This window comes from Coregonus lavaretus (genome assembly GCF_964263955.1).
Source record: "Coregonus lavaretus genome assembly, contig: HAP1_SCAFFOLD_3414, whole genome shotgun sequence".
Classification (NCBI taxonomy): domain Eukaryota; kingdom Metazoa; phylum Chordata; class Actinopteri; order Salmoniformes; family Salmonidae; genus Coregonus; species Coregonus lavaretus.
Window position 1 is genome coordinate 13,685 of NW_028156469.1, and position 23,361 is coordinate 37,045.

At 47.8% G+C, this 23,361-nt stretch overlaps 1 protein-coding gene across 1 annotated transcript in view; it reads right to left on the reverse strand.

The window, feature by feature from the left end:
* LOC311126312 (mitogen-activated protein kinase kinase kinase 13-B-like) overlaps positions 1 to 23,361 on the reverse strand; it is a gene marked incomplete at its 3' end in the record, with an annotated part of 46,803 nt that overhangs the window by 13,361 nt on the left and 10,081 nt on the right. Inside the window, exon 3 of the mRNA XM_084200322.1 lies at positions 8,431 to 8,622. Coding sequence (XP_084056448.1) covers positions 8,431 to 8,622 — 192 coding nt within the window. The remainder of the gene's footprint in view (positions 1 to 8,430; positions 8,623 to 23,361) is intronic.

The following is a 23,361-nucleotide window of genomic DNA, read 5'->3' on the forward strand; positions in this document are numbered from 1 at the left end:
TGCTTTTGTTCGATTTTTTTATTGATTTTTTATGCATGGATACGATGGCTCATTGTTCGTTGTTGGCATTTCCTGCCTAAGTTTGCCCACTTTGTCAATGAAGTAATCATTAAAATAATTGGCAACATTAAAAGGTTTTGTGATGAATAAGCCATCTGATTAGCTGAAAGATGGAGTCGAATTTGTCTTTCTGCCATAGTCTTCTTCCATCATTCTTTAAATCATTGATCTTGGCTTCATAATACAGTTTCTTCTTTTTGTTGAGTTTAGTCACATCATTTCTCAATTTGCAATAAGAAATTGTGTTTTTTACATTGGATAAAAGTAGAGACTCAGAGCTAGAAAATGGTATATCATACACTGCAGTTGAGGAAAAATGGGAAAGTAATTCTGCTTTGAAAGTTGATAAACTTGTAACCCCACTATTGAGAAAATGGCCCCTTGAATGTTTTGGTACCTACTGGAGAGCTCTTCTTTGTCTACACCCATTCAGCATCGTTCACGCCCTCTTAAGCCTTAGCCCCACCCATCTCTTTACGGATTCACATGTGAGGCCATGTGCTAAACACACGCTATATTAAATAAAATCTAAGTTTATTTGTCACATGCACAGGATACAGAAGGTGTAAACGGTACAGTGATAGTACTTGCATACTTGCATAATTGCAATTTCAAAAACAAATATTTTATCGTTATTAGATGACGTTTACCCAACACACTTGTCTAAATTGATGGGTCATGTGAAGGAAATGCTATAACCCCCCCCCCCCCCCCAGCCACATCTAGCTGAGTGGACGGGTCACTATTGTCTAGACATGTACACATGTTCATGAAATACAATCGATGGCCGTTATCACTCCGGTTCACACTGACCGTGGCGTGTTCACACTGACCGTGGCGTGTTCACACTGACCGTGGCGTGTTCACACTGACCGTGGCGTGTGCAGAAAGTAGCCCATCACTCTTTCCTACTGATATGTCAATAGCGCCTGCTAAATTCAGGGCATCAATGTTGTTGAGAAAATAAGCAAAACTTGTGTAGTTTTCGATGGCTAACGTTATATCTATAAAATACGGCGTGGTAGAAAGGACTGTCAACACATCCTGACCAGCTCATGTTATAGACAGAAGGATGCTACATGGCAGACCAATCCAAACTCATAGACAGAAGGATGCTACATGGCAGACCAATCCAAACTCATAGACAGAAGCATGCTACATGGCAGACCAATCCAAACTCATAGACAGAAGGATGCTACATGGCAGACCAATCCAAACTCATAGACAGAAGGATGCTACATGGCAGACCAATCCAAACTCATAGACAGAAGGATGCTACATGGCAGACCAATCCAAACTCATCTTGCGGCATGTCCAGCCCATACATTATCTCAGCCAATCATGGCTATTGGGAAGGTTCCAGTCGTTTTCCATGGCTAAACCAACTAGGCTTGTAATTTAACAATTTTATTCGTATTTATGGATGGAATACAAGTTTGTTATTAAGGCACATGAAAGTTCACATGTTCCAGAAGGCATTTCTGGCAAAAAAATTAATAAATGCTGCTCCTGTGAAGTAGTGACTTGCGACCTATGAATAGTTTCCTGAAATGAGTCACATATTATTTAGATACTGACTGTTAGCACTTGGTAACTATAGCAACACCCCAAAATAAAAAGCCTTTACATGTGCCAGGTGAACCTGCAACCACAACACTTCAATAACACACGTCATAAGATCTTCTCTAAGCATTACAGGGATATGGCTTTGAATATATACAGCAACCCCCCCCCCTCAGAGATCATTTCCCTCACTTTGTCCTCAGACTCCGTCCAGGTCTCGTGGAGATTCTGCAATTCCATCCACAACGTTGTTCCGTCTTGATTGTCCCCCTTGTCTGATTTATCCTTCATTGTTATCATGGATTCACACACAGAACTGATGTCCTCTCTCAATGACTTACAGATTGCTGTCATCTTGCTGTTCTCCTGTTTCAACTAATCGAGCTGACCCTGGAAGAACTGCAAACTGTTCTTCAGGTCCTGGACCTCTCTGGTCAAACTGTTCTTCAGGTCCTGGACCTCTCTGGTCAAACTGTTCTTCAGGTCCTGGACCTCTCTGGTCAAACTGTTCTTCAGGTCCTGGACCTCTCTGGTCAAACTGTTCTTCAGGTCCTGGACCTCTCTGGTCAGGTCGTCCATTCTTTTATTAGTTGACACCACCATTATTTGGACAAAACACTTGAAGATATTTTCTTGTTGTAACAACGCCTTGTAGAACTCGTTTTCTTTGTTTAAAATATCCTTCACCTGTGATAGAGAGACACCACTGTCCTCAACGGTACTCCCGCCGGCTTTGGTCTTTGTCATGGTAACAATGTAGGTTACGCTGTTACTCCTCGTAGTTCCAGACAGGGCAGGTCCCAGGAAAGACTGGAAACAACAACAACAAACAGCAGGGATCTAGACAGCCACAAGCCCGGGACAATCCGCGGTTCCAGCCACAAGCCCGGGACAATCCGCGGTTCCAGCCACAAGCCCGGGACAATCCGCGGTTCCAGCCACAAGCCCGGGACAATCCACGGTCCCAGCCACAAGCCCGGGACAATCCGCGGTTCCAGCCACAAGCCCGGGACAATCCGCGGTTCCAGCCACAAGCCCGGGACAATCCGCGGTTCCAGCCACAAGCCCGGGACAATCCACGGTCCCAGCCACAAGCCCGGGACAATCCACGGTCCCAGCCACAAGCCCGGGACAATCCGCGGTTCCAGCCACAAGCCCGGGACAATCCGCGGTTCCAGCCACAAGCCCGGGACAATCCGCGGTTCCAGCCACAAGCCCGGGACAATCCGCGGTTCCAGCCACAAGCCCGGGACAATCCGCGGTTCCAGCCACAAGCCCGGGACAATCCGCGGTTCCAGCCACAAGCCCGGGACAATCCACGGTCCCAGCCACAAGCCCGGGACAATCCACGGTCCCAGCCACAAGCCCGGGACAATCCACGGTCCCAGCCACAAGCCCGGGACAATCCGCGGTTCCAGCCACAAGCCCGGGACAATCCGCGGTTCCAGCCACAAGCCCGGGACAATCCGCGGTTCCAGCCACAAGCCCGGGACAATCCGCGGTTCCAGCCACAAGCCCGGGACAATCCACGGTCACAGCCACAAGCCCGGGACAATCCGCGGTTCCAGCCACAAGCCCGGGACAATCCACGGTCCCAGCCACAAGCCCGGGACAATCCACCGTCCCAACCACAAGCCCGGGACAATCCGCGGTTCCAGCCTCAAGCCTGGGACAATCCATGGTCACAGCCACAAGCCCGGGACAATCCACGGTCACAGCCACAAGCCCGGGACAATCCGCGGTTCCAGCCACAAGCCCGGGACAATCCACGGTCCCAGCCACAAGCCCGGGACAATCCACCGTCCCAACCACAAGCCCAGGACAATCCACGGTCCCAGCCACAAGCCCGGGACAATCCGCGGTTCCAGCCACAAGCCCGGGACAATCCGCGGTTCCAGCCACAAGCCCGGGACAATCCACGGTCCCAGCCACAAGCCCGGGACAATCCACGGTCCCAGCCACAAGCCCGGGACAATCCGCGGTTCCAGCCACAAGCCCGGGACAATCCGCGGTTCCAGCCACAAGCCCGGGACAATCCGCGGTTCGAGCCACAAGCCCAGGACAATCCGCGGTTCCAGCCACAAGCCCGGGACAATCCGCGGTTCCAGCCACAAGCCCGGGACAATCCGCGGTTCCAGCCACAGGCCCGGGACAATCCGCGGTCCCAGCCACAAGCCCAGGACAATCCACGGTCCCAGCCTCAAGCCCGGGACAATCCACGGTCCCAGCCACAAGCCCGGGACAATCCGCGGTTCCAGCCACAAGCCCGGGACAATCCGCGGTTCCAGCCACAAGCCCGGGACAATCCGCGGTCCCAGCCACAAGCCCGGGACAATCCGCGGTCCCAGCCACGTTCAAGCCCTCAAGAAACCCTGCTAGCTTGATAGGCAGCTAGCTAGCAGATAGGCTAGCTGCTATGCCAAACAGCTCAGCAGACCCTTGGTCGGCAGGATCACTGGACAGATAGCAGCGGTCCCAGCAACTGATGCCAACCGCGTCGCGGGATCCAAATTCAAACGTTAGCTAGCTAGTAACCAAACTTTTTCAATAGAATTTCAAAACTTTCCAAAACAACAAACTTTCCAAAACAACAAACCGAGCTCTCCCTCGTTCAACAGGAAGTGATGACAGGAAGTGACGAGTAAGACAGCACAGTGATTACAGTAGGTAGGCACAGTGATTACAGTGGGAAAGCACAGTGATTACAGTAAGAAAGCACAGTGATTACAGTTGGAAAGCACAGTGATTACAGTGGGAAAGCACAGTGATTACAGTAAGAAAGCACAGTGATTACAGTAGGAAAGCACAGTGATTACAGTAGGAAGAGAAGCAGAAAGCAGGTCAGTGCAGTATGTACAAAGATAGGCCCGCTCATATGTCTGACATGTTAAATACAGTTGAAGTGAGAAGTTTACATACACCTTAGCCAAATACATTTAAACTAAGTTTTTCACAATTCCTGACATTTAATCCTAGTAAAAATTCCCTGTTTTAGGTCAAGTTAGGATCACCACTTTATTTTAAGAATGTGAAATGTCAGAATAATAGTAGAGAGAATTATTTATTAAAGCTTTTATTTCTTTCATCACATTCCCAGTGGGTCAGAAGTTTACATACACTCTATTAGTATTTGGTAGCATTGCCTTTAAATTGTTTAACTTGGGTCAAACATTTCGGGTAGCCTTCCACAAGCTTCCCACAATAAGTTGGGTGAATTTTGTCCCATTCCTCCTGACAGAGCTGGTGTAACTGAGTCAGGTTTGTAGGCCTCCTTGCTCGCACACGCTTTTTCAGTTCTGCCCACACATTTCCTATAGGATTGAGGTCAGGGCTCTGTGATGGCCACTCCAATACCTTGACTTTGTTGTCCTTAAGCCATTTTGCCACAACTTTGGAAGTATGCTTGGGGTCATTGTCCATTTGGAAGACCCCATTTGCGACCAAGCTTTAACTTCCTGACTGATGTCTTGAGATGTTGCTTCAATATATCCACATAATTTTGCTTCCTCATGATGCCATCTATTTTGTGAAGTGCACCAGTCCCTCCTGCAGCAAAGCACCCCCACAGCATGATGCTGCCACCCCCGTGCTTCACGGTTGGGATGGTGTTCTTCGGCTTGCAAGCATCCCCCTTTTTCCTCCAAACATAACGATGGTCATTATGGCCAAACAGTTTCAATTTTTGTTTCAAAACACCAGAGGACATTTCTCCAAAAAGTACGATCTTTGTCCCCATGTGCAGTTGCAAACCGTAGTCTGGCTTTTTTATGGCGGTTTTGGAGCAGTGGCTTCTTCCTTGCTGAGCGGCCTTTCAGGTTATGTCGATATAGGACTCGTTTTACTGTGGATATACAGTGAGGGAAAAAAGTATTTGATCCCCTGCTGATTTTGTACGTTTGCCCACTGACAAAGACATGATCAGTCTATAATTTTAATGGTAGGTTTATTTGAACAGTGAGAGACAGAATAACAACAAATAAATCCAGAAAAACGCATGTCAAAAATGTTATCAATTGATTTGCATTTTAATGAGGGAAGTAAGTATTTGACCCCTCTGCAAAACATAACTTAGTACTTGGTGGCAAAACCCTTGTTGGCAGTCACAGAGGTCAGACGTTTCTTGTAGTTGGCCACCAGGTTTGCACACATCTCAGGAGGGATTTTGTCCCACTCCACTTTGCAGATCTTCTCCAAGTCATTAAGGTTTCGAGCCTGACGTTTGGCATCTCGAACCTTCAGCTCCCTCCACAGATTTTCTATGGGATTAAGGTCTGGAGACTGGCTAGGCCACTCCAGGACCTTAATGGGATTCTTCTTGAGCCACTCCTTCGTTGCCTTGGCCGTGTGTTTTGGGTTATTGTCATGCTGGAATACCCATCCACGACCCATTTGCAATGCCCTGGCTGAGGGAAGGAGGTTCTCACCCAAGATTTGACGGTACATGGCCCCGTCCATTGTCCCTTTGATGCGGTGAAGTTGTCCTGTCCCCTTAGCAGAAAAACACCCCCAAAGCATAATGTTTCCACCTCCATGTTTGACGGTGGGGATGGTGTTCTTGGGGTCATAGGCAGCATTCCTCCTCCTCCAAACACAGCGAGTTGAGTTGATGCCAAAGAGCTCGATTTTGGTCTCATCTGACCACAACACTTTCACCCAGTTCTCCTCTGAATCATTCAGATGTTCATTGGCAAACTTCAGGCAGCCCTGTATATGTGCTTTCTTGAGCAGGGGGACCTTGCGGGCGGTGCAGGATTTCAGTCCTTCACGGCGTAGTGTGTTACCAATTGTTTTCTTGGTGACTATGGTCCCAGCTGCCTTGAGATCATTGACAAGATCCTCCCGTGTAGTTCTGGGCTGATTCCTCACCGTTCTCATGATCATTGCAACTCCACGAGGTGAGATCTTGCATGGAGCCCCAGGCCGAGGGAGACTGACAGTTCTTTTGTGTTTCTTCCATTTGCGAATAATCGCACCAACTGTTGTCACCTTCTCACCAAGCTGCTTGGCGATGGTCTTGTAGCCCATTCCAGCCTTGTGTAGGTCTACAATCTTGTCCCTGACATCCTTGGAGAGCTCTTTGGTCTTGGCCATGGTGGAGAGTTTGGAATCTGATTGATTGATTGCTTCTGTGGACAGGTGTCTTTTATACAGGTAACAAACTGAGATTAGGAGCACTCCCTTTAAGAGTGTGCTCCTAATCTCAGCTCGTTACCTGTATAAACCTGGGAGCCAGACATCTTTCTTATTGAGAGGGGGTCAAATACTTATTTCCCTCATTAAAATGCAAATCAATTGATAACATTTTTGACATGCGTTTTTCTGGATTTTTTGTTGTTATTCTGTCTCTCACTGTTCAAATAAACCTACCATTAAAATTATAGACTGATCATTTATTTGTCAGTGGGCAAACGTACAAAATCAGCAGGGGATCAAATACTTTTTTCCCTCACTGTAGATACTTTTGTACCTGTTTCCTCCAGCATCTTCACAAGGTCCTTTGCTGTTGTTCTGGGATTGATTTGCACTTTTCGCACCAAAGTACGTTAATCTCTAGGAGACAGAACGTGTCTCCTTCCTGAGCGGTATGACGGCTGCGTGGTCCCATGGTGTTTATACTTGCGTACTATTGTTTGTACAGATGAACGTGATACCTTCAGGCATTTGGAAATTGCTCCCAAGGATGAACCAGACTTGTGGAGGTCTACATTTTTTGGGGGCTGATTTCTTTTGAGTTTCCCATGATGTCAAGCAAAGAGGCACTGAGTTTGAAGGTAGGCCTTGAAATACATCCACAGGTACACCTCCAATTGACTCAAATGATGTCAATTAGCCTATCAGAAGCTTCTAAAGCCATTACATCATTTTCTGGAATCCAAGCTGTTTAAAGGCACAGTCAACTTAGCGTATGTAAACTTCTGACCCACTGGAATTGTGATACAGTGAATTATAAGTGAAATAATCTGTCTGTAAACAATTGTTGGAAAAATTGCTTGTGTCATGCACAAAGTAGATGTCCTAACTGACTTGCAAAACTATAGTTTGTTAACAAGAAATTTGTTGAATGGTTGAAAAACGAGTTTTAATGACTCCAACCTAAGTGTTTGTAAACTTCCGACTTCAACTGTAAAGTTCAAATCATTACCGATGACCAAGACACGTTATATAGAGCTCCCAAAGTTCAAATCACTACCAATGTCATTTATGAAAAAACTGTTGTAGGTAGAAGCATCCGACAAGGCTTTTCTCTATTACCTTTATTATTTGGAGGCTCTCCTTTCCTCCTTCTTCTCTGTTACTGAGTTGATTTATTTACCTAAACTGCTGCATCTTTGATGTCTTACATTTTTTACATGTTAGTCATTTAGTAGACGCTCTTATACAGAGTTGGGGTTAGGGGAGGGTTAGGGGAGGGTTGGGGTTAGGGGAGGGTTAGGGTTAGGGGAGGGTTGGGGTTAGGGGAGGGTTGGGATTAGAGTTAGGGGAGGGTTGTGGTTACGGTTAGGGGAGGGTTGGGATTAGGAGAGGGTTGGGGTTAGGGAAGGGTTGGGGTTAGGGGAGTGTTGGGGTTAGGGAAGGGTTGGGGTTAGGGGAGGGTTGGGGTTAGGGGAGGGTTGGGGTTAGGGGAGGGTTGGGGTTAGGGTTAGGGGAGGGTTGTGGTTAGGGGAGGGTTGGGGTTAGGGTTAGGGGAGGGTTGGGGTTAGGGGAGGGTTGGGGTTAGGGTTAGGGGAGGGTTGTGGTTGGGGTTAGGGGAGGGTTGGATGGAGGGATAGGGGAGGTTGGGGTTAGGGTTAGGAGATGGACACTCACTTGGGTGACTTGAGGTCTCTGTGTATGATCTTGTGGAGGTGCAGGTAGTTCATCCCAGAGGCGATCCCTGAGGCCCAGTCCACCAGCAGTCTGGGGGTTACCTTCCGTCCAGCCCTCAGAACCTCATAGAGCTGGCCCTGGGAACAGTACTCCATTAATATACAGTAACACGGAGCCTGGGTGCACACACCCCTGGAGAGGAGAGAGAAGAGAGGGAGGAGAGGAAGGAGAAGAGGAGAAGAGAGGATGAGTTATAAAGTAAAAAAGATGTGACACTGTACTCCATAATGGTACAATAGAACGGAGCTGGGGTGCACGACAGAAGGGCGACACTGAGAGAGACATTTAGGGCAGATTTCCTAGACACAGATTAAGTTTAGTACTAGACTGAAAAGCAACTTGACATCATACAACAGCAAAAACTCCTGTAGCAACTCCTCAAACAATAGTTCCGCTTGATGGTCTCAGGGTGTTTTCACATATAGTCCTCTTTAAAAGAACTGATCTCAGTCCTCTTTAAAAGAACTGATCTCAGTCCTCTTTAAAATAACTGATCTCAGTCCTCTTTAAAATAACTGATCTCAGTCCTCTTTAAAAGAACTGGTCTCAGTCCTCTTTAAAAGAACTGATCTCAGTCCTCTTTAAAAGAACTGATCTCAGTCCTCTTTAAAAGAACTGATCTCAGTCCTCTTTAAAAGAACTGATCTCAGTCCTCTTTAATGTGAACTCTGGGGTAAAAAAAAGCCAAAGAACTCACGTATCTTGCCCTTGCCTTTGAATGATGACTCAACTCTTTCACCAGTTCACTTCAACTATTTTGTGGACCGAGTCCTCTTTGCATTCACATTGCTATGTTTAGAAAGGAACCAAGATATTTTTCCAACATGCACTCTGGGTTTTTACAAAGTGCAGGACAAGCCATTCAATCAGAATGTATTATCAGACAGCTAGATATACCTACTTACATTATGGAAGCTAATAGATTGCATTTAGTTAAAATATGAGACATAATAATTGTAATCAGAAGATATTATTAACATGTACATTTGATTGGTAACAGAATAAATAGTAATAGAATAACTGCAGAATAAATAATGATGTAATGAATTGAAGACCCAAAGTAGGCAACTGCCCCTTTAAGAGCTAGAATGGATATTGTACCCTGTTGTGATTTTTACCAGATATGTTGTTGTCTTCTGACACTATTCAAACCCCACAATCAATAAACAGCTTATGAAGCTCTCCATAAATATTTTGGAATTTCTGTGCTAATCAATATTAAAAAACAGCACACATTTTTTTCCGCGAACCTGCACATCATCATCTTCTATCTTTTGTGGCACCAATGTGAGGGGTTATGGCAGGGGAAACAGTGTTGCAGTAGTCTAGTGTGAGGGTTTATGGCAGTAGTCTAGTGTGAGGGGTTATGGCAGTAGTCTAGTGTGAGGGGTTATGGCAGTAGTCTAGTGTGAGGGTTTATGGCAGTAGTCTAGTGTGAGGGGTTATGTCAGTAGTCTAGTGTGAGGGGTTATGGAAGGGGAAACAGTGTTGCAGTAGTCTAGTGTGAGGGGTTATGGCAGTAGTCTAGTGTGAGGGGTTATGGTAGTAGTCTGGTGTGAGGGGTTATGGCAGTAGTCTAGTGTGAGGGGTTATGGCAGTAGTCTGGTGTGAGGGGTTATGGCAGTAGTCTAGTGTGAGGGGTTATGGCAGTAGTCTAGTGTGAGGGTTTATGGCAGTAGTCTAGTGTGAGGGTTTATGGCAGTAGTCTAGTGTGAGGGTTTATGGCAGTAGTCTAGTGTGGGGGGCTATGGCAGCAGTCTAGTGTGAGGGGTTATGGAAGGGGAAACAGTGTTGCAGTAGTCTAGTGTGAGGGGTTATGGCAGTAGTCTAGTGTGAGGGGTTATGGCAGTAGTCTAGTGTGAGGGGTTATGGCAGTAGTCTAGTGTGAGGGGTTATGGCAGTAGTCTAGTGTGAGGGGTTATGGCAGTAGTCTAGTGTGAGGGGTTATGGCAGTAGTCTAGTGTGAGGGGTTATGGCAGTAGTCTAGTGTGAGGGGTTATGGCAGTAGTCTAGTGTGAGGGGTTATGGCAGTAGTCTAGTGTGAGGGGTTATGGCAGGGGAAACAGTGTTTCAGTAGTCTAGTGTGAGGGGTTATGGCAGTAGTCTAGTGTGAGGGGTTATGGCAGTAGTCTAGTGTGAGGGGTTATGGCAGTAGTCTAGTGTGAGGGGTTATGGCAGTAGTCTAGTGTGAGGGGTTATGGCAGTAGTCTAGTGTGAGGGGTTATGGCAGTAGTCTAGTGTGAGGGGTTATGGCAGTAGTCTAGTGTGAGGGGTTATGGCAGTAGTCTAGTGTGAGGGGTTATGGCAGTAGTCTAGTGTGAGGGGTTATGGCAGTAGTCTAGTGTGAGGGGTTATGGCAGTAGTCTAATGTGAGGGGTTATGACAGGGGAAACAGTGTTGAAGTAGTCTAATGTGAGGGGTTATGACAGGGGAAACAGTGTTGCAGTAGTCTAGTGTGAGGGGTTATGGCAGTAGTCTAGTGTGAGGGGTTATGACAGGGGAAACAGTGTTGCAGTAGTCTAGTGTGAGGGGTTATGGCAGTAGTCTAGTGTGAGGGGTTATGGCAGTAGTCTAGTGTGGGGGGTTATGACAGGGGAAACAGTGTTGCAGTAGTCTAGTGTGGGGGGTTATGGCAGTAGTCTAGTGTGAGGGGTTATGGCAGTAGTCTAGTGTGAGGGGTTATGACAGGGGAAACAGTGTTGCAGTAGTCTATTGTGAGGGGTTATGGCAGTAGTCAGTTGTGAGGGTTTATGGCAGTAGTCTAGTGTGAAGGGTTATGGCAGTAGTCTAGTGTGAGGGGTTATGGCAGTAGTCTAGTGTGAGGGGTTATGGCAGTAGTCTAGTGTGAGGGGTTATGGCAGTAGTCTAGTGTGAGGGGTTATGGCAGTAGTCTAGTGTGAGGGGTTATGGCAGTAGTCTAGTGTGAGGGGTTATGGCAGTAGTCTAGTGTGAGGGGTTATGGCAGTAGTCTAGTGTGAGGTGTTATGGCAGTAGTCTAGTGTGGGGGGTTATGGCAGTAGTCTAGTGTGAGGGGTTATGGCAGTAGTCTAGTGTGAGGGGTTATGGCAGTAGTCTAGTGTGAGGGGTTATGGCAGTAGTCTAGTGTGAGGGGTTATGGCAGGGGAAACAGTGTTGCAGTAGTCTAGTGTGAGGGTTTATGGCAGTAGTCTAGTGTGAGGGTTTATGTAAGGGGGAAAGTTTTGCAGTGTTGCAGTAGTCTAGTGTGAGGGGTTATGGCAGTAGTCTAGTGTGAGGGGTTATGGCAGTAGTCTAGTGTGAGGGGTTATGGCAGGGGAAACAGTGTTGCAGTAGTCTAGTGTGAGGGTTTATGGCAGTAGTCTAGTGTGAGGGTTTATGTAAGGGGGAAAGTTTTGCAGTGTTGCAGTAGTCTAATGTGAGGGGTTATGGCAGGGGAAACAGTGTTGCAGTAGTCTAGTGTGAGGGGTTATGGCAGTAGTCTAGTGTGAGGGGTTATGGCAGTAGTCTAGTGTGAGGGGTTTATGGCAGTAGTCTAGTGTGAGGGGTTATGGCAGTAGTCTAGTGTGAGGGGTTATGGCAGTAGTCTAGTGTGAGGGGTTATGGCAGTAGTCTAGTGTGAGGGGTTATGGCAGTAGTCTAGTGTGAGGGGTTATGGCAGTAGTCTAGTGTGAGGGGTTATGGCAGTAGTCTAGTGTGGGGGGTTATGGCAGTAGTCTAGTGTGAGGGGTTATGGCAGTAGTCTAGTGTGAGGGGTTATGGCAGTAGTCTAGTGTGAGGGGTTATGTCAGGGGAAACAGTGTTGCAGTAGTCTAGTGTGAGGGTTTATGGCAGTTGTCTAGTGTGAGGGATTATGGCAGTAGTCTAGTGTGAGGGGTTATGGCAGTAGTCTAGTTTGAGGGTTTATGGCAGGGGAAACAGTGTTGCAGTAGTGTAGTGTGAGGGTTTATGGCAGTAGTCTAGTGTGAGAGGTTATGGCAGTAGTCTAGTGTGAGGGTGTATTGCAGTAGTCTAGTGTGAGGGGTTATGGCAGTAGTCTAGTGTGAGGGTTTATGGCAGTAGTCTAGTGTGAGGGGTTATGGAAGGGGAAACAGTGTTGCAGTAGTCTAGTGTGAGGGGTTATGGCAGTAGTCTAGTGTGAGGGGTTATGACAGGGGAAACAGTGTTGCAGTAGTGTAGTGTGAGGGTTTATGGCAGTAGTCTAGTGTGAGAGGTTATGGCAGTAGTCTAGTGTGAGGGTGTATTGCAGTAGTCTAGTGTGAGGGGTTATGGCAGTAGTCTAGTGTGAGGGGTTATGGCAGTAGTCTAGTGTGAGGGGTTATGGCAGTAGTCTAGTGTGAGGGGTTATGGCAGTAGTCTAGTGTGAGGGGTTATGGCAGTAGTCTAGTGTGAGGGGTTATGGCAGTAGTCTAGTGTGAGGGGTTATGGCAGGGGAAACAATGTTGCAGTAGTCTAGTGTGAGGGGTTATGTCAGGGGAAACAGTGTTGCAGTAGTCTAGTGTGAGGGTTTATGGCAGTAGTCTAGTGTGAGGGTTTATGGCAGTAGTCTAGTGTGAGGGTTTGTGGCAGGAGAAACAGTGTTGCAGTAGTCTAGTGTGAGGGTTTATGGCAGTAGTCTAGTGTGAGGGTTTATGGCAGTAGTCTAGTGTGAGGGTTTATGGCAGTAGTCTAGTGTGAGGGTTTATGGCAGTAGTCTAGTGTGAGGGGTTTATGGCAGTAGTCTAGTGTGAGGAGTTATGGCAGTAGTCTAGTGTGAGGGTTTATGGCAGTAGTCTAGTGTGAGGGTTTATGGCAGTAGTCTAGTGTGAGGGTTTATGGCAGTTGTCTAGTGTGAGGGGTTATGGCAGTAGTCTAATTTTGAGGGTTTATGGCAGTAGTCTAGTGTGAGGGGTTATGGCAGGGGAAACAGTGTTGCAGTAGTCTAGTGTGAGGGGTTATGGCAGGGGAAACAGTGTTGAAGTAGTCTAGTGTGAGGGTTTATTACAGGGGAAACAGTGTTGAAGTAGTCTAGTGTGAGGGTTTATGGCAGTAGTCTAGTGTGAGGGTTTATGGCAGTAGTCTAGTGTGAGGGGATATGGAAGGGGAAACAGTGTTGCAGTAATCTAGTGTGAGGGTTTATGGCAGTAGTCTAGTGTGAGGGGTTATGGCAGTAGTCTAGTGTGAGGGGTTATGGCAGGGGAAACAGTGTTGCAGTAGTCTAGTGTGAGGGGTTATGTCAGGGGAAACAGTGTTGCAGTAATCTAGTGTGAGGGGTTATGGCAGTAGTCTAGTGTGAGGGTTTATGGCAGTAGTCTAGTGTGAGGGTTTATGGCAGTAGTCTGGTGTGAGGGTTTATGGCAGTAGTCTAGTGTGAGGGGTTATGGCAGTAGTCTAGTGTGAGGGGTTATGGCAGTAGTCTAGTGTGAGGGGTTATGGCAGTAGTCTAGTGTGAGGGTTTATGGCAGTAGTCTAGTGTGAATGTTTATGGCAGTAGTCTAGTGTGAGGGTTTATGGCAGTAGTCTAGTTTGAGGAGTTATGGTAGAAGTCTAGTGTGAGGGTTTGTGGCAGGAGAAACAGTGTTGCAGTAGTCTAGTGTGAGGGGTTATGTCAGGGGAAACAGTGTGCAGTAATCTAGTGTGAGGGGTTATGGCAGTAGTCTAGTGTGAGGGTTTATGGCAGTAGTCTAGTGTGAGGGTTTATGGCAGTAGTCTAGTGTGAGGGTTTATGGCAGTAGTCTAGTGTGAGGGTTTATGGCAGTAGTCTAGTGTGAGGGGTTATGGCAGTAGTCTAGTGTGAGGGGTTATGGCAGTAGTCTAGTGTGAGGGGTTATGGCAGTAGTCTAGTGTGAGGGGTTATGGCAGTAGTCTAGTGTGAGGGTTTATGGCAGTAGTCTAGTGTGAGGGGTTATGGCAGGGGAAACAGTGTTGAAGTAGTCTAGTGTGAGGGGTTATGGCAGGGGAAACAGTGTTGCAGTAGTCTAGTGTGAGGGTTTATGGCAGTAGTCTAGTGTGAGGGGTTATGGCAGGGGAAACAGTGTTGCAGTAGTCTAGTGTGAGGGTTTATGGCAGTAGTCTAGTGTGAGGGTTTATGGCAGTAGTCTAGTGTGAGGGTTTATGGCAGTAGTCTAGTGTGAGGGTTTATGGCAGTAGTCTAGTGTGAGGGGTTATGGCAGTAGTCTAGTGTGAGGGGTTATGGCAGTAGTCTAGTGTGAGGGGTTATGGCAGTAGTCTAGTGTGAGGGGTTATGGCAGTAGTCTAGTGTGAGGGGTTATGGCAGTAGTCTAGTGTGAGGGTTTATGGCAGTAGTCTAGTGTGAGGGGTTATGGCAGGGGAAACAGTGTTGAAGTAGTCTAGTGTGAGGGGTTATGGCAGGGGAAACAGTGTTGCAGTAGTCTAGTGTGAGGGGTTATGGCAGGGGAAACAGTGTTGCAGTAGTCTAGTGTGAGGGGTTATGTCAGGGGAAACAGTGTTGCAGTAGTCTAGTGTGAGGGTTTATGGCAGTAGTCTAGTGTGAGGGTTTATGGCAGTAGTCTAGTGTGAGGGTTTATGGCAGTAGTCTAGTGTGAGGGGTTATGGCAGTAGTCTAGTGTGAGGGTTTATGGCAGTAGTCTAGTGTGGGGGGTTATGGCAGTAGTCTAGTGTGAGGGGTTATGGCAGTAGTCTAGTGTGAGGGGTTATGGCAGTAGTCTAGTGTGAGGGTTTATGGCAGTAGTCTAGTGTGAAGGTTTATGGCAGTAGTCTAGTGTGAGGGGTTATGGCAGTAGTCTAGTGTGAGGGGTTATGGCAGTAGTCTAGTGTGAGGGGTTATGGCAGTAGTCTAGTGTGAGGGGTTATGGCAGTAGTCTAGTGTGAGGGGTTATGGCAGTAGTCTAGTGTGAGGGGTTATGGCAGTAGTCTAGTGTGAGGGGTTATGGCAGTAGTCTAGTGTGAGGGGTTATGTCAGGGGAAACAGTGTTGCAGTAGTCTAGTGTGAGGGGTTATGGCAGGGGAAACAGTGTTGCAGTAGTCTAGTGTGAGGGGTTATGGCAGTAGTCTAGTGTGAGGGTTTATGGCAGTAGTCTAGTGTGAGGGGTTATGGCAGTAGTCTAGTGTGAGGGGTTATGGCAGGGGAAACAGTGCTGCAGTAGTCTAGTGTGAGGGGTTATGGCAGTAGTCTAGTGTGAGGGGTTATGGCAGTAGTCTAGTGTGAGGGGTTATGGCAGTAGTCTAGTGTGAGGGGTTATGGCAGTAGTCTAGTGTGAGGGGTTATGGCAGGGGAAACAGTGTTGCAGTAGTCTAGTGTGAGGGGTTATGGCAGGGGAAACAGTGTTGCAGTAGTCTAGTGTGAGGGGTTATGGCAGGGGAAACAGTGTTGCAGTAGTCTAGTGTGAGGGGTTATGGCAGTAGTCTAGTGTGAGGGGTTATGGCAGTAGTCTAGTGTGAGGGGTTATGGCAGTAGTCAGTTGTGAGGGTTTATGGCAGTAGTCTAGTGTGAGGGGTTATGGCAGGGGAAACAGTGTTGCAGTAGTCTAGTGTGAGGGGTTATGGCAGTAGTCTAGTGTGAGGGGTTATGGCAGTAGTCTAGTGTGAGGGGTTATGGCAGTAGTCTAGTGTGAGGGGTTATGGCAGTAGTCTAGTGTGAGGGGTTATGGCAGTAGTCTAGTGTGAGGGGTTATGGCAGTAGTCTAGTGTGAGGGGTTATGGCAGTAGTCTAGTGTGAGGGGTTATGTCAGGGGAAACAGTGTTGCAGTAGTCTAGTGTGAGGGGTTATGGCAGGGGAAACAGTGTTGCAGTAGTCTAGTGTGAGGGGTTATGGCAGTAGTCTAGTGTGAGGGTTTATGGCAGTAGTCTAGTGTGAGGGGTTATGGCAGTAGTCTAGTGTGAGGGGTTATGGCAGGGGAAACAGTGCTGCAGTAGTCTAGTGTGAGGGGTTATGGCAGTAGTCTAGTGTGAGGGGTTATGGCAGTAGTCTAGTGTGAGGGGTTATGGCAGTAGTCTAGTGTGAGGGGTTATGGCAGTAGTCTAGTGTGAGGGGTTATGGCAGGGGAAACAGTGTTGCAGTAGTCTAGTGTGAGGGGTTATGGCAGGGGAAACAGTGTTGCAGTAGTCTAGTGTGAGGGGTTATGGCAGGGGAAACAGTGTTGCAGTAGTCTAGTGTGAGGGGTTATGGCAGTAGTCTAGTGTGAGGGGTTATGGCAGTAGTCTAGTGTGAGGGGTTATGGCAGTAGTCAGTTGTGAGGGTTTATGGCAGTAGTCTAGTGTGAGGGGTTATGGCAGGGGAAACAGTGTTGCAGTAGTCTAGTGTGAGGGGTTATGGCAGTAGTCTAGTGTGAGGGGTTATGGCAGTAGTCTAGTGTGAGGGGTTATGGCAGGGGAAACAGTGTTGCAGTAGTCTAGTTTGAGGGGTTATGGCAGGGGAAACAGTGTTGCAGTAGTCTAGTGTGAGGGTTTATGGCAGTAGTCTAGTGTGAGGGGTTATGGCAGGGGAAACAGTTTAGCAGTAGTCTAGTGTGAGGGGTTATGACAGGGGAAACAGTGTTGCAGTAGTCTAGTGTGAGGGGTTATGGCAGGGGAAACAGTTTAGCAGTAGTCTAGTGTGAGGGGTTATGGCAGTAGTCTAGTGTGAGGGGTTATGGCAGGGGAAAAAGTGTTGCAGTAGTCTGTGTGAGGGGTTATGGCAGTAGTCTAGTGTGAGGGGTTATGTCAGGGGAAACTGTGTTGCAGTAGTCTAGTGTGAGGGGTTATGGCAGTAGTCTAGTGTGAGGGTTTATGGCAGTAGTCTAGTGTGAGGGTTTATGGCAGTAGTCTAGTGTGAGGGGTTATGGCAGTAGTCTAGTGTGAGGGGTTATGGCAGTTGTCTAGTGTGAGAGGTTATGGCAGTAGTCTAGTGTGAGGGGTTAAGGCAGTAGTCTAGTGTGAGGATTTGTGGCAGGAGAAACAATGTTGCAGTAGTCTAGTGTGAGGGTTTATGGCAGTAGTCTAGTGTGAGGGTTTATGGCAGTAGTCTAGTGTGAGGGTTTATGGCAGTTGTCTAGTGTGAGGGGTTATGGCAGTAGTATAATTTTGAGGGTTTATGGCAGTAGTCTAGTGTGAGGGGTTATGGCAGGGAAAACAGTGTTGCAGTAGTCTAGTGTGAGGGGTTATGGCAGGGGAAACAGTGTTGAAGTAGTCTAGTGTGAGGGTTTATTACAGGGGAAACAGTGTTGAAGTAGTCTAGTGTGAGGGTTTATGGCAGGGGAAACAGTGTTGAAGTAGTCTAGTGTGAGGGGTTATGGCAGTAGTCTAGTGTGAGGGGATATGGCAGTAGTCTAGTGTGAGGGTTTATGGCAGTAGTCTAGTGTGAGGGGATATGGAAGGGGAAACAGTGTTGCAGTAATCTAGTGTGAGGGTTTATGGCAGAAGTCTAGTGTGAGGGTTTATGGCAGTAGTCTAGTGTGAGGGTTTATGGCAGTAGTCTAGTGTGAGGGGATATGTCAATATGTCAGGGGAAACAGTGTTGCAGTAGTCTAGTGTGAGGGGTTATGGCAGTAGTCTAGTGTGAGGGGTTATGGCAGTAGTCTAGTGTGAGGGGTTATGGCAGTAGTCTAGTGTGAGGGTTTATGGCAGTAGTCTAGTGTGAGGGGTTATGTCAGGGGAAACAGTGTTGCAGTAGTCTAGTGTGAGGGGTTCTGTCAGGGTAAACAGTGTAGCAGTAGTCTAGTGTGAGGGTTTATGGCAGTAGTCTAGTGTGAGGGGTTATGGCAGTAGTCTAGTGTGAGGGTTTATGGCAGGGGAAACAGTTTAGCAGTAGTCTAGTGTGAGGGTTTATGGCAGTAGTCTAGTGTGAGGGGTTATGGCAGTAGTCTAGTGTGAGGGGTTATGGCAGTAGTCTAGTGTGAGGGTTTATGGCAGTAGTCTAGTGTGAGGGTTTATGGCAGTAGTCTAGTGTGAAGGTTTATGGCAGTAGTCTAGTGTGAGGGTTTATGGCAGTAGTCTAGTTTGAGGAGTTATGGTAGAAGTCTAGTGTGAGGGTTTGTGGCAGGAGAAACAGTGTTGCAGTAGTCTAGTGTGAGGGGTTATGTCAGGGGAAACAGTGTGCTGTAATCTAGTGTGAGGGGTTATGGCAGTAGTCTAGTGTGAGGGTTTATGGCAGTAGTCTAGTGTGAGGGTTTATGGCAGTAGTCTAGTGTGAGGGGTTATGGCAGTAGTCTAGTGTGAGGGTTTATGGCAGTAGTCTAGTGTGGGGGGTTATGGCAGTAGTCTAGTGTGAGGGGTTATGGCAGTAGTCTAGTGTGAGGGGTTATGGCAGTAGTCTAGTGTGAGGGTTTATGGCAGTAGTCTAGTGTGAAGGTTTATGGCAGTAGTCTAGTGTGAGGGGTTATGGCAGTAGTCTAGTGTGAGGGGTTATGGCAGTAGTCTAGTGTGAGGGGTTATGGCAGTAGTCTAGTGTGAGGGGTTATGGCAGTAGTCTAGTGTGAGGGGTTATGGCAGTAGTCTAGTGTGAGGGGTTATGGCAGTAGTCTAGTGTGAGGGGTTATGGCAGTAGTCTAGTGTGAGGGGTTATGTCAGGGGAAACAGTGTTGCAGTAGTCTAGTGTGAGGGGTTATGGCAGGGGAAACAGTGTTGCAGTAGTCTAGTGTGAGGGGTTATGGCAGTAGTCTAGTGTGAGGGGTTATGGCAGTAGTCTAGTGTGAGGGGTTATGGCAGGGGAAACAGTGCTGCAGTAGTCTAGTGTGAGGGGTTATGGCAGTAGTCTAGTGTGAGGGGTTATGGCAGTAGTCTAGTGTGAGGGGTTATGGCAGTAGTCTAGTGTGAGGGGTTATGGCAGTAGTCTAGTGTGAGGGGTTATGGCAGGGGAAACAGTGTTGCAGTAGTCTAGTGTGAGGGGTTATGGCAGGGGAAACAGTGTTGCAGTAGTCTAGTGTGAGGGGTTATGGCAGTAGTCTAGTGTGAGGGGTTATGGCAGTAGTCTAGTGTGAGGGGTTATGGCAGTAGTCTAGTGTGAGGGGTTATGGCAGGGGAAACAGTGTTGCAGTAGTCTAGTGTGAGGGGTTATGGCAGGGGAAACAGTGTTGCAGTAGTCTAGTGTGAGGGTTTATGGCAGTAGTCTAGTGTGAGGGGTTATGGCAGGGGAAACAGTTTAGCAGTAGTCTAGTGTGAGGGGTTATGACAGGGGAAACAGTGTTGCAGTAGTCTAGTGTGAGGGGTTATGGCAGGGGAAACAGTTTAGCAGTAGTCTAGTGTGAGGGGTTATGGCAGTAGTCTAGTGTGACGGGTTATGGCAGTAGTCTAGTGTGAGGGGTTATGTCAGGGGAAACGGTGTTGCAGTAGTCTAGTGTGAGGGTTTATGGCAGTAGTCTAGTGTGAGGGTTTATGGCAGTAGTCTAGTGTGAGGGTTTATGGCAGTAGTCTAGTGTGAGGGGTTATGGCAGTAGTCTAGTGTGAGGGGTTATGGCAGTTGTCTAGTGTGAGAGGTTATGGCAGTAGTCTAGTGTGAGGGGTTAAGGCAGTAGTCTAGTGTGAGGATTTGTGGCAGGAGAAACAATGTTGCAGTAGTCTAGTGTGAGGGTTTATGGCAGTAGTCTAGTGTGAGGGTTTATGGCAGTAGTCTAGTGTGAGGGTTTATGGCAGTTGTCTAGTGTGAGGGGTTATGGCAGTAGTCTAATTTTGAGGGTTTATGGCAGTAGTCTAGTGTGAGGGGTTATGGCAGGGAAAACAGTGTTGCAGTAGTCTAGTGTGAGGGGTTATGGCAGGGGAAGCAGTGTTGAAGTAGTCTAGTGTGAGGGTTTATTACAGGGGAAACAGTGTTGAAGTAGTCTAGTGTGAGGGTTTATGGCAGGGGAAACAGTGTTGAAGTAGTCTAGTGTGAGGGGTTATGGCAGTAGTCTAGTGTGAGGGGTTATGGCAGTAGTCTAGTGTGAGGGTTTATGGCAGTAGTCTAGTGTGAGGGGATATGGAAGGGGAAACAGTGTTGCAGTAATCTAGTGTGAGGGTTTATGGCAGTAGTATAGTGTGAGGGTTTATGGCAGTAGTCTAGTGTGAGGGGTTATGGCAGTAGTCTAGTGTGAGGGGATATGTCAATATGTCAGGGGAAACAGTGTTGCAGTAGTCTAGTGTGAGGGGTTATGGCAGTAGTCTAGTGTGAGGGGTTATGGCAGTAGTCTAGTGTGAGGGGTTATGGCAGTAGTCTAGTGTGAGGGGTTATGGCAGTAGTCTAGTGTGAGGGGTTATGGCAGTAGTCTAGTGTGAGGGTTTATGGCAATAGTCTAGTGTGAGGGGTTATGTCAGGGGAAACAGTGTAGCAGTAGTCTAGTGTGAGGGTTTATGGCAGTAGTCTAGTGTGAGGGGTTATGGCAGTAGTCTAGTGTGAGGGTTTATGGCAGGGGAAACAGTTTAGCAGTAGTCTAGTGTGAGGGTTTATGGCAGGGGAAACAGTGTGCAGTAATCTAGTGTGAGGGGTTATGGCAGTAGTCTAGTGTGAGGGTTTATGGCAGTAGTCTAGTGTGAGGGTTTATGGCAGTAGTCTAGTGTGAGGGGTTATGGCAGTAGTCTAGTGTGAGGGGTTATGGCAGTAGTCTAGTGTGAGGGTTTATGGCAGTAGTCTAGTGTGAGGGTTTATGGCAGTAGTCTAGTGTGAAGGTTTATGGCAGTAGTCTAGTGTGAGGGTTTATGGCAGTAGTCTAGTTTGAGGAGTTATGGTAGAAGTCTAGTGTGAGGGTTTGTGGCAGGAGAAACAGTGTTGCAGTAGTCTAGTGTGAGGGGTTATGTCAGGGGAAACAGTGTGCAGTAATCTAGTGTGAGGGGTTATGGCAGTAGTCTAGTGTGAGGGTTTATGGCAGTAGTCTAGTGTGAGGGTTTATGGCAGTAGTCTAGTGTGAGGGGTTATGGCAGTAGTCTAGTGTGAGGGGTTATGGCAGGGGAAACAGTGTTGCAGTAGTCTAGTGTGAGGGGTTATGGCAGGGGAAACAGTGTTGCAGTAGTCTAGTGTGAGGGGTTATGTCAGTAGTCTAGTGTGAGGGATTATGGCAGTAGTCTAGTGTGAGGGATTATGGCAGTAGTCTAGTGTGAGGGATTATGGCAGTAGTCTAGTGTGAGGGATTATGGCAGTAGTCTAGTGTGGGGGGTTATGGCAGCAGTCTAGTGTGAGGGGTTATGTCAGGGGAAACAGTGTTGCAGTAGTCTAGTGTGAGGGTTTATGGCAGTAGTCTAGTGTGAGGGGTTATGGCAGTAGTCTAGTGTGAGGGGTTATGGCAGTAGTCTAGTGTGAGGGGTTATGGCAGTAGTCTAGTTTGAGGGGTTATGGCAGTAGTCTAGTGTGAGGGGTTATGGCAGTAGTCTAGTGTGAGGGGTTATGGCAGTAGTCTAGTGTGAGGGGTTATGGCAGAAGTCTAGTGTGAGGGGTTATGGCAGGGGAAACAGTGTTGCAGTAGTCTAGTGTGAGGGGTTATGGCAGGGGAAACAGTGTTGCAGTAGTCTAGTGTGAGGGGTTATGGCAGGGGAAACAGTGTTGCAGTAGTCTAGTGTGAGGGTTTATGTCAGGGGAAACAGTTTTGCAGTAGTCTAGTGTGAGGGGTTATGGCAGTAGTCTAGTGTGAGGGGTTATGGCAGTAGTCTAGTGTGAGGGGTTATGGCAGTAGTCTAGTGTGAGGGGTTATGGCAGTAGTCTAGTGTGAGGGGTTATGGCAGTAGTCTAGTGTGAGGGGTTATGGCAGTAGTCTAGTGTGAGGGGTTATGGCAGTAGTCTAGTGTGAGGGTTTATGGCAGTAGTCTAGTGTGAGGGGTTATGGCAGTAGTCTAGTGTGAGGGGTTATGGCAGTAGTCTAGTGTGAGGGATTATGGCAGTAGTCTAGTGTGAGGGATTATGGCAGTAGTCTAGTGTGAGGGATTATGGCAGTAGTCTAGTGTGAGGGGTTATGGCAGTAGTCTAGTGTGGGGGGTTATGGCAGCAGTCTAGTGTGAGGGGTTATGTCAGGGGAAACAGTGTTGCAGTAGTCTAGTGTGAGGGTTTATGGCAGTAGTCTAGTGTGAGGGGTTATGGCAGTAGTCTAGTGTGAGGGGTTATGGCAGTAGTCTAGTGTGAGGGGTTATGGCAGTAGTCTAGTTTGAGGGGTTATGGCAGTAGTCTAGTGTGAGGGGTTATGGCAGTAGTCTAGTGTGAGGGGTTATGGCAGTAGTCTAGTGTGAGGGGTTATGGCAGTAGTCTAGTGTGAGGGGTTATGGCAGGGGAAACAGTGTTGCAGTAGTCTAGTGTGAGGGGTTATGGCAGGGGAAACAGTGTTGCAGTAGTCTAGTGTGAGGGGTTATGGCAGGGGAAACAGTGTTGCAGTAGTCTAGTGTGAGGGGTTATGGCAGTAGTCTAGTGTGAGGGGTTATGGCAGTAGTCTAGTGTGAGGGGTTATGGCAGTAGTCTAGTGTGAGGGGTTATGGCAGTAGTCTAGTGTGAGGGGTTATGGCAGTAGTCTAGTGTGAGGGGTTATGGCAGTAGTCTAGTGTGAGGGTTTATGGCAGTAGTCTAGTGTGAGGGGTTATGGCAGTAGTCTAGTGTGAGGGGTTATGGCAGTAGTCTAGTGTGAGGGGTTATGGCAGTAGTCTAGTGTGAGGGGTTATGGCAGTAGTCTAGTGTGAGGGGTTATGACAGGGGAAACAGTGTTGCAGTAGTCTAGTGTGGGGGGTTATGGCAGCAGTCTAGTGTGAGGGGTTATGGCAGTAGTCTAGTGTGAGGGGTTATGGCAGTAGTCTAGTGTGAGGGGTTATGGCAGTAGTCTAGTGTGAGGGGTTATGGCAGTAGTCTAGTGTGAGGGGTTATGACAGTAGTCTAGTGTGAGGGGTTATGGCAGTAGTCTAGTGTGAGGGGTTATGGCAGTAGTCTAGTGTGAGGGGTTATGGCAGTAGTCTAGTGTGAGGGGTTATGGCAGTAGTCTAGTGTGAGGGTTTATGGCAGGGGAAACAGTGTTTCAG